The following is a 10,957-nucleotide window of genomic DNA, read 5'->3' on the forward strand; positions in this document are numbered from 1 at the left end:
CTACCATTTATTAGACAAAAGAAACTTTATTAAACATAAAGTTCGATACAAAAGAAAATGAAAATGAAGAAAGGAAAAGGTCACCCAATGAGTGCTAAGCAACATAGAATTTCAAACACAACATATGGCTCAAAACTACTTATCATCCTACATTCCATCTATAGAGAAATAGTTTGACGTGGTTGTTGATGTTCTCTTGTATGACGAAATTCCTAAAACTCCGTTGTCCTTCTACAAAAGAAGCTGATGAATAGTGCATCTAAAATATCTCACGTCTTCAAACAACACTGGTTCTCTACCATCGGCAATTCCAAACGATAACTAATGTAAATGACCTAATGATCGGCATTCCCTTCAACAGTATTTGACCTTCTTTCTTCGTCCAAAACTCCATCAAATTGGAGCAATCTTTCTCCTTTTAAATCATGAAAGCACCAATACATTGGGATGAGGCATGAGTTCCTACAAAACAACGCCTTTAGGAAGGGACACGACACCACTGTTGCCTGGTCATCAAAGATAAGTTTTCACCAATAAAAACTCACAGCACAACTATTGGAGGAGGGGGCTGTAAATTGATGCCACTAGGGAGGGATGCGACGCCCACGGGCATGATCGTAGGACCTATAAAGGGCAAAGGTCTTTTCCCAAGCACATCCCAATCCGCCTAAACACACCGTCATTAAGGTAGTCGATAGATTTGCAATGCTGATCCACGCGCACATGTCATTGACCCCGCCTGTGAACACCATGCCACGCTGCAGGAACAACCACCACCGAATGTAGGAAGCAACATATGTCGCCTCCCACGTAGGCCAATCCCAAAGGTAAGGCATCAAGCTGGCCACCCAAGTTCGGACCGGAGAGGTTCGGTTTGCACACACGGCAACCATGCATCTTAAAGATAGCAATAGAAAGAAATATATCCCTTAGATGGAGACGTTATGATTACATATAAATAAGTGAAGAGAAAATAATATAAAAAAATAAAGAAACAAATATTTACTAAAATACATCTTATTAGATACTAAATCTTAAAGACTTTTCTGGATTCTAAAGAAAAACATTATCATGAAAAAGATGTAAATATGTTTTGGTCATGCTGAATTAGTCCAGACGCAAATAATCTTTTGATACATAAAAATGTTAGATAAAGATTTAAATTGAACAATAAAGGCTTAACATTATGTTAAAGGTATGTTTTACGAGGCTCTTAGTCTCAGGCATGGCTTGGCCCTGGTGATAGACTGATAGGGCTTTTTCAGGCCCAGCCCGAAGCCCCGCTCGGCCCGGAGTAGTCTGTGGGTAACCCATTTCTCGCACCATATGGTTTTGACCGGTCGGAATTGCACAGATTAGCTGCAGACAGCGGGGAGGAAGAAGCTGAAGGGGAATTCCAATTAGCACCCGAGGGCGCACATAATCAACGTCATCAAAACACCCTGTTTTCCCCTTGTCCTCCATGTGAGCCCGGTGTTCTGCATCCTTCTTCTTCATTTCCTCCACCACCGCCCACCTCTTCCCCTCCCCACCTCTCCAACTCCACCCCCCATGAATATGATCGTGAGAAGCTGCTAGCATCATCTCCCGCCTCTACTCCGTCACCTCTCCGCCATTTTATCGCGCCAGCTGTATATAGCCCCCCGCCCAATTCGACCCGTGGGGGTGTGAGGTCAGCTGTTTTAGCTCAGAGCTCGCGGCGTGGCAGCGCGGAAAACAAGCAAAGGAGAACGGCGGCGGCGGCGGCGGCGGCGGCGTAGCATGCGGCGTTGAGAGGGAGGGAGGAGGAGCGAAGGGAACCGATAGAGCGAGAGCCGGAGGATGATGCAGCTGCCGCAGCATCACAAGCTCAGCAAGCCATCGGCGCCCTCCTGCTGTTCGTCGTGGATCCGAAGGTCCCCGCCGTCTTCCCCGCCACATAAGAAGCCTGGCGGCGGCGGGAGGAGCCGATATGCTTGCCGCCTCGTGCCCCTGCTCGTGCTCACAATCTACAGCGTCGTCACCGTGCTCCGCATCCCCAGCTCCTCCCTCGTCGTCACCACCGCCGATTCAGGTAACCCCCGGGGCTCCAGGCCCAAATCCTTCCTGCTCTCGCCGCCATGGATTGCTGGGCTGCTCGCTTCCCCCCTTCCTCCTGTTTGCGGCGCGCTGAAATGGCGACTCGGTCCTCTGCAGAGCGCGTGGAGCGGCGGGAGGACTTGGAGGCGCTCAAGACCCATCTGCCGTCGAACCAGAATAGCCTCGAGGCCCGCGAGGAGACGCGGTCCGTCGCCTCCCTCCCCTGCTCCGCCTTCATCAACGGTGAGTCGCTTGGTTGCAATCTGTGTTCGAGGTGCTCTCTCGCTTCTGCTCCAATGGAATCGAAACCGAATCGAATCGAATTGCTGCGCGCGCAGGTGAGGCCGGGTATGGCGAGGAGGGCGTGATGTGCTGCGACCGGAGCCACTACCGCAGCGATGTGTGCTACCTCCGCGGCGACGTGCGCACGGACCCGTCCACCTCGTCGGTGCTCCTGTACAACGCACCCCGCGGGAGCTCCCCGGAGAAGGTCCGGCCGTACACGCGCAAGTTCGAGGACAGCATCATGAGCACCATCGACGAGGTGACCATCCTGCCCGTGGCCGGCGCCTACAACGCGAGCGCCAGCGCGGGCGACGGCGGCACCCTGCGGCGCCGGTGCGACGTGCGCCACCCGCGCGGCGTGCCCGCGGTGGTGTTCTCGACGGGCGGGTACACGGGGAACGTGTACCACGAGTTCAGCGACGGGCTGATCCCGCTCTTCATCACGGCGCAGCGGTTCGCCGGCGAGGTGGTGTTCGTGGTGCTCGAGTACCACTACTGGTGGCTGGGCCGCTACGGCGCCGTCCTGGAGCGGCTCACCAACTATAAGATTGTGGACTTCCGCTACGACCGCCGCGTCCACTGCTTCGACGAGATGATCGTCGGCCTCCGCATCCACGGCGAGCTCGTCGTCGACCCCAAGCTCATGCCCAACGGTACGCCCAACTGCCCCCAAATTCCTCTCGCAATTTGCATCCCCCTGCAATTCTATCTGCCAATTTCACATCACATCAAGACGCTGATTGCATTGCATTCCTTCGCGTTGCGACGTCAATTTGTTAGTTAAATCTCGTTAGGATTTTGGGATCCAATCCACCGGCTAATTACCGGTCAGGAGCTTAGCTTAGCCTGGCTTTGGCTTGTTGGTGAAGAAGGGGAGCGGCAAAAAGGCGTGTGAAAATCCGTGCGCCTCGGTCGAGATCCGTGCCTGCTAACACCGGTCGGGGAGGAGAAATCATTTGCCCCTACACCTCGAGGCGTCGTGCTTAGCCACTACTCCTCCCCAATTAGCGCCATGTCCTAATCATTCTTGCCTCTCAGTCCTCTCCCTATGGTCTCCTTCGTCAGTGGAGCAGTGGTTGGTGGCTTGCAGCGTTGGTAGTGCCGGTTCGTTAGGGTGGTTAGAGGGGAAGGAGCGGTAGATTGCTGCTGACGCATCCGACGCCTTCTGTCCTGGCCAAACTCCAGTCTGCAATGGTCACCCCACCGGCCACCTCTCCTTCCATGATCCGTCACCTTACCTTCTCGCCCTCTGCTTTCCTTCAGTCCTTCGCAAGCGATGGCGACAGGGCCGAACCACTGTTCCGTCATCGCGACACGCCGCACGGGCGCGCCGCGTGCGGCACCGGTCGGGCTGCCCCTTGCCGCTCCGCGCCGTGCCCGGCGCACGTTTCTGACCCGCGCGTTCGGCACCGTCCCTTAACCAAACGGCATGGGGGCCAGGCCCAAGCACGAACAGAGGAGGAGCATTCGCGGCACGGCGAAAAGGGCATCGTAGGGTGAGGGGAAAAGGAGAGGGAACGGATGGAGAGGCGAACGAAGCACGACGGGGTGGGTGCGCGTCGCGCGGGAATCTTTGCGGCGGCCGATCATGAGCGCGGGGATCATTGCGAAAGGGCGGCTTTCGCAAAAGCGTTTTAGTGCGAAAAGCGAGGGGGGGGGGGGGGGGGGGGGGGGGGGGGGGGGGGGGGAGCAAGGGTCCATGCCGACGCTTCGCCGTGGCCGTGGGATCCGGCAGGCAAAACCCCTCCCGGCGTGCTCCTGCTGCCCCTGCCGTTTTCGTGCGTGGACTCGGCGGCATCGGCCACTAGCGTCTAGCCGCCGTAAGGCCAAGGGCAACGGAAACGGCTGTGCGCGTCGTGCGCCACCACTCGGGCAGTACCATTAACAATAACAAGCTCCTTTTCCGGTTCCCTCCTATAGTGCGCCACCAGTAATTCAATAGGGATGCAGGATGCATTGATTGGTTATGGATTAGCATGGGCTACCGGTTCGGATTTTTGAAACCGGCCGTACTAATTCGGTGGAACCCCAGGGATTTAGTAACGGATCCACCGAAACTTAGGTCATGTTTGCACATCGACCAGTTAAGGCAAAGTCTAAGTGAAAATTTCATCAACACATGAGCATTAAATAGCATGCCACATCAGCAATTTTGCTTACGCGGCAGGGTTATTATGAAGAGAGAGGAAAGAGAATTTCATCATATCTGAGAAAAATTTCATCACCATGAAACTCACTGTGCCATGAAATTATGCATTAAGATTGACTTTATGCACTAAGACTGGTCTCGCTAGTTCTCCGTACTTGGTTAGTAAGGAAATGTAAGACGCTAGGGGGGCTCACGGAAGTGTACCCCAGTCGGTTGCGCAATCCAATTTGCTCCGGCCGACCTGATTTATTACAAGGCGTTCACATCCATTTATGGCCCATTTAAGCCCCCCATTGTACTGGCGGTAGCAGTAAACGAGAGACGCCGATGCTGCATTGCTGCTGCTGCTACGGCTCCGGATCTCGGAGAATGATGCCGCTGCACCAGTAGTAGTAAAGTATTGCTCCTCCGACACGGTGGAGCACGCGCCATTGCATTGCAGCACGTTACCCTTGCAGCACGCAGAGCTCTCGGCTAGTATAATAGCCTAGCGGCAGGCCGGGCAGCGAACCGGAGAGCGCGAGCGAGCAGGAGATGCGGTACGTGCGTGGAATTTGTTTTGAAATCGACCGGGCGTGTAGGGGGGTGCGAGGCCGGACGGAGGCCCTGTCTGTCTTGTGCAAAAGAATCCGTCTCACCGCGCTACATGTCGGGGGCAACCGTACTTCAGCATTGCTGAAAATAACAACTGGTGGGCGTCTAAAATAAACTGGGTGTTGCTCTTAAAACACAGCAACATGGGGTACATCGGCAAGGGCATTCGTGATTCGTGATCCGTGCGAGATTTCTCTCTCTTGTTTATAGTTTTTACGGCAGCGTGCACATGCCCTCTTTAGGTAGCTGTCCAGTTTCAGGGCCCAGCAGTGGTTTATGTTTATGCCTGTCCTTGTTGTGGTGAAGTAGAGCTAGCTAGCTGCACGAAGCATGAGCGCGCCCCCGGTACAGCGATGGCCTCTGTCCTTTTTTATCATCTTCATCACCATCTGGAGCTTCCTGGCTGTTTGTGACCAGGACTGTTCTCTAATCCCTCGGCTTCTCAGGCTTGCTGTCGGCACGGTGCTACAGCATCATGGGTACTAGGCTACTGGACTAGTACGTAGTACACCCATTAATCTGGAACATTAATGCATCTTAGTACATTGCCGGAATAGCTAGCGAGAGCGTGAATGGCTGGCAATGTTGCTCCCTGTCTTTTCTTCCCAAGTGCAGTGGTTCTAAGTAGTCGTGATCAACTTTGTGTTTGTGTCTGAATTGATGGATTCGAGCACCATTAGAGGGGTGGGGACACCATGTAGCGAGGCACCAAGCTTTGTCCGCTCCCGGCATTGTTTGTAGCTGTGGAAGATTCTGTAGGAGATATATGTCGAAATGCTGGGTCCTCCCTCCTGAGGACCAAAATATAAAGCCTCCCATGAGGTGATAAGAGGATATCTGTATGTGTGCGGAGCTCGAATAGGACATGTAAGGACCTCGGCGCCGGCCCGGGTAGCTCCTAGTGTGACCTCACTTGCCGAAATAGCTAAGGCTCGCGTCCTAATCATGCCAGTGGATTTGCTGCTGCCTGTTGATGAGATGAGTGGATGCTCGGATGGGCATTGGCGCCAGGCAGCAGCAGGTTGGTGCCACATTACTGTCAAGCTAGCGAGCGGGGCAGCGAAGAGATCTTAATCCGCCTGTGATGGCGCGATGCGTGCGGGAGAGTGGGCGCTCAGGGAGGGTGACCAAACTTTTTCTCGGACCATGCGACTTGGATGCAGGCTGGAAAAACCAACAGATATGGAGAGACAGAGACGGTTAGTTAACAATTCCTGCACACAACGGCTTTTGTGAGCCGCCATCTTTCCTCACCTTCTCCACGGGGATGGGTGGCGCCCTGTGTCTTTTGGCTGACGCTACGATACGCTTCTCGTGTAGTCACGCAGGCGTGATCTGCCTTTTGTAAGGAGTCACTGAGCTGTGGGGGTGACACCCTGAGTACAGTTACCAGTACAAGCGCCAGATAAAACCATGTCCGGAAGTAGAACCATACATGAGTTCTGTTTCTGGATGTACTGCTACAGTGAGGACTGAGAACATGAATGTGACGTTACACAACGTGCTCAGCTGGGTTTAGTACTCTGCTGGCTGCTCTCGGAGTGAAATCTTAGTGTTTGCAATGAATGAATGCACGCACTTGCTTAATCACGTTTTAAGTAAGCGAAGCGTTTGACAACCTGGCCGACCACCACTCTAAAGAAACAAAATGTACAAGCATCAGAAACACGGTGCTTGCTTATGTTGTGCAACTAATGTGACAGTGGAGTTGTTGAATTGACAGAGTTACTCCATACGATCCTAGGGTTAACAAGAATTATCCGACTTTATCCGTGGAGTAACTGTGAGCCCAAATGGACCAAAGTGAATGCTCCAGATTGACCTAACCCTAGATTTCTTTAGCAATGAAAGTGGCTGTGAACTTGTGATTGCCACAGAAAAAGGCCACCAAACTACCCAAAAACGCTCTGCAAAGCCAAACAGTGCTCTCCACAAAAGGTTAAATAGGACAGGAGAGAGGCGAGCGGCTGATAGAGTAATAATGGCCTCAAAACTTCAGTTACGGCCAGTGTGTCGGTGGGCTTGAGTCGGCAGCCAGTTTGGTGGGCGCTGAGCTGACCAATAATACGAGGTAGCTTTTGCAACGTTCATAGATCATTTCTCTTGCATCTTAGTACTACTGATTGACCATCATGTCTAAGAAGGGCCCCTGCTGATCCGACTTTGAGCATTGCGCCATTGCCGGTTACTAGGATTGTTGCTCTACAAAATGCTCTAGAAATCATAGAGTAGTAAATGGTAGAAGAAAGTATACTCTTGCAGCGAATCTGCAAGATGTGGGTGCGACTATTTGCGTGCATTGCTAAACGAGAAATGAGTACGGACCAGGTGAGCAGCTTTTGGGACTTAGGGCACGTTTGGTGGTCTTTTGGGACTTAGGGCGCGTTTGGTAGGATCCAAATTCTTGAAGAAACGTTTCGGATTCAGATTCGCTTTGAAAACGTTTCTCGTATGAATCAGAATCACTTTCGTAGAATCGTTTGGCTAACTGGCTAGATTCTTAAAAGGCAACTAAAATCAATATATTTACATGAAAAAAAATTGAAATTGATATATTTAAAAAAATATTGATTATTTTGAGTGAAGAACATTTAAAATGCGACCCGTTTTAACTTGTTGCGCTTAAAAAGCACCAATAGAAATGTTTATGGATTAAATGGGAGGTAGGACAATAAGAATCCGAATCACGAGAAGCTACCTGGGTGGTGATTCTAATCTATGGTAGAAAAAGCAGAAACACTAGAAACGTTTCTAGCCGGAATCGATCCCTTCTGTGACCGTTTGGCAGCATTTCTAGTGATTCGAAGAAGAATCAGAACTGATTCAGCCAGCCAAACGGGGCTTTAGTCTCGTCATTGACTTAGCTTGGTGGTGAAAACTAGCGTTGACTTTGGGTAATCGTGCTTGTTACCACTGGAACCTTGGACCATCGATGCTTGCCGACGGAGTCATCGCCCGCTCGGGAAACGTTGCCCTCTGCATTTCTTCATTTGGTACGAAGACGAATTCGGGTCATCTGTTTCTCACCAGATGACTCCCCTCCCGTCCTCCACTCCTTGTCAAATCATCACGTTCCGAACAGGGGCCCTCGTTTGGGGACTTTATGAAACAACCGGACCAATCAGGATCAAATCTAGTCTTGCATTGGTTCTGGTTCCATCGGTTGGTGGCAACAGTGGCATGTAGTGATGTACGTACTAGCAGAGGTTGAGCACGGGCCCCGCCGTGTCCGGGTTGCTGGACGGACGGTTGGATCCAGCCATCGTCCCAGGGACTCCGTGGGCGCACCCGGTTTCCGGAGCCGAGCGTGCGCCAAACCCAGGGGGGACGCCTGCGCCGCGCCACCGTTCGTCGCGGCATAGGTCACGGCGCCACGGGCTCACCGACCGTGTGGCCTGGCCTGGCCTCTCGTCGTGCCGGAGCCTAACAGGGCACGCAAAGGCGGAGGGGGGCCTCGGCGACGCGGAGCCTAGCTATCCGTTGTCGGCATCAATCAGATCAATAATACGAAGCAGGTCAATTGGGGAGGGCAGCACGGCGCGCACGGACGACGCGGGGGCCGGTGCGGTGGCGGACCACGGCACGCGCTGCCGGATCGCGGGGTCGTTGTTGCTCGCTGATCTGACTATGCTGCAGTGCTGGGAGCGGTGTCGTGGACCGGTGGTGATTGATGCGGGGGGAGAGGTGACGGGTTCCGGCCCCGATCATCGGCTGCTGCTGGTGGCAATCAGTGCCGGCCGATCTGGTGGCTCCTGGCTTGGGCTTTGGCTCGTGCCTTTGCTGCTGCTGCTGCTGGTTGTTGTGATGACTTGTTGTGAGCCCGGTGTTGTCCGTGAGGTGGCTGGGAAGGGTGCGCGCTGTCGGTGAACACGTTGGCGATCTGGCGCGTTGCTTTCGTTGTGCTGAAGCAAACCTGCAAGCCTTTTCGAGAAGTCCATGTCCAGAACTCGAAGTAGGATGGTCTAGAGATCATGACGGTCCCTGGCGGCAGCAATAGTAGTAGGGTCTCTGGATATGTGTGCCATGGCGTCGCGGAGCACGGCTCTACTCGAAACGGGTATGTGCTGGTGCTGGTTCGTGTTAGATTGCGTCGCTGCTTGCATGGGATTGGAAAGTTGGAACACGACTCTTAGGGAAGGGTGTGTGTCAGGTACTCAGGTCCCAACGGTCGGGACTCCGAACCAGGAATATCCTTTGCCGTTTCTGCTCACGTTGATATGTGAAACTTGTAAACTTGCCAAATTTTTTTTTGCATTTTCTTCTTATTAATTTGTGTGCAAATATACTTGTTGGTGGGATCAATACAAGCACGGTTGATTGTGTGTGCACGTACTGAACGGGAAATGTTTGCTGAAATTGTGCTGTTAAACTAACGCAAAATGTTGATGATACGCAGGCAAGAGCATCAAGGATTTCCAGGCGCTCCTGCACCAGGGCTACAGCCGGGCGTCGTCGTCGTCGGCATCGCCGCCGGTGCCACTCCCTCTGGCGCCGCCGTCCCGGCCGTGCCCGCGCCCGGCCAAGCCCAAGCTGCTCATCTTCATCCGCAAGCAGAACCGGGTGCTGCTCAACCTCCCGCACGTCGTGACGGCATGCCGCCGGGCCGGGTTCGCGCCGCACGTGATGAACCTGCGGCGCCAGACCCCGCTGCCCGTCATCCACGCCGCGCTGGCCTCGGCAGACGCCATGGTTGCCGTGCACGGCGCGGCGGTCACCCACTTCCTCTTCATGCGCCCGGGGTCCGTGCTCCTCCAGATCGTGCCCGTGGGGCTCGACTGGGCGGCCGACGCCTTCTACGGCAAGCCCGCGCAGCAGCTGGGGCTCGAGTATCTCGAGTACAAGGTGGCGCCCGAGGAGAGCTCGCTGGCCGCCGAGTACGGGCTCAACAGCACCGTGGTGCGGGACCCCTCCGTGATCAGCAGCCGCGGGTGGTGGGAGATGAAGAAGGTGTACATGGACAGGCAGAACGTCACCGTCAACATCAAGCGGTTCGGCGAGCTGCTCAAGGCGGCGCGGACGCACCTCAAGAACGCCACGGCGTGCGCCAAGGGCGCCGGCGCCGCCGCGGCACTGAGGTAGAAGAAGATGCTAATTGAGCTTTTTCTTAGGTGTTAATTACGTAGTCACACTTGTCAATTTCTTTTGTGGTTTTTATTTTTCTTTTTGGTTGGGGGAGAGAGAGGGGGGAGGAGGGATATAAAGGAGATGAGATCCTGTAAATATGATTGGGTTGGTTCTTGGTTGAGAGAGGGTGGTAGGGGATCAGTCGCCTCCGTGCATAGTGCATTCGTTGAGTTCGTCGTGGTGTTGTTAGAGAAGAGGAGGAAATAATTTATGGTAGGGGCAGGCTCTCCTGAAACAGCTTCTTGTTCACAGTAGTTCATAGGAGTATCAGTTCTTTTTACTTCTGTTCTTTTCCCTTTTTTAATTCTTTTTTATTTTCTTCTGATTCTTTGGGTGTCCAGATGATGTATAAGGAACAACATTCTGTAACAAAGAGCAATAGAAATCCAGACTCTCTTTTACAGATCGTTGAGTGCCATCTCACCTCCAGCATGGGTGGAGACAACAGAATGTGAATGTCCACATGGAGAAGATGCTTAAACTAATCAAAAGCCACTAAGCCAGCACGAAACTACAGTGCAGCTCTCGTGGACCCTTTTGATGGAAAAGAGAGAAAGGGAAAGTAGATAGGTCCACATGCCATGGGGAAGATGGCCTAAATCCGATTTGTCCACTTGCGTCTTTCACCGTCGTGAACGCCGAGGCGCTCGCGGGCAGCACGTGGTGGCTCCCTGGGCTACTGCTGCCGCTACTCACCTGCCCACTTCAGGCAATCACGTCCGCTCCCCCGCCCCAGTTGGCCAGCCA

General features: G+C 53.4%; 1 protein-coding gene across 1 annotated transcript; it reads left to right on the forward strand.

Annotated features, from left to right (window-relative positions):
- Nucleotides 1-1,355: 1,355 nt before the first annotated feature.
- LOC117850535 (xylan glycosyltransferase MUCI21) lies at nucleotides 1,356-10,613 on the forward strand. The gene is made up of 4 exons (XM_034732381.2): nucleotides 1,356-2,053; nucleotides 2,176-2,301; nucleotides 2,397-2,996; nucleotides 9,483-10,613. Exons 1-4 carry the CDS (start codon nucleotides 1,822-1,824, stop codon nucleotides 10,163-10,165), a joined length of 1,641 nt encoding a protein of 546 aa, XP_034588272.1. The 5' UTR covers nucleotides 1,356-1,821; the 3' UTR covers nucleotides 10,166-10,613.
- The last annotated feature ends 344 nt before the right edge of the window (nucleotides 10,614-10,957 follow it).

The sequence above is a fragment of the Setaria viridis genome, chromosome 3 (assembly GCF_005286985.2).
Source record: "Setaria viridis chromosome 3, Setaria_viridis_v4.0, whole genome shotgun sequence".
Taxonomy (NCBI): Eukaryota; Viridiplantae; Streptophyta; class Magnoliopsida; order Poales; family Poaceae; genus Setaria; species Setaria viridis.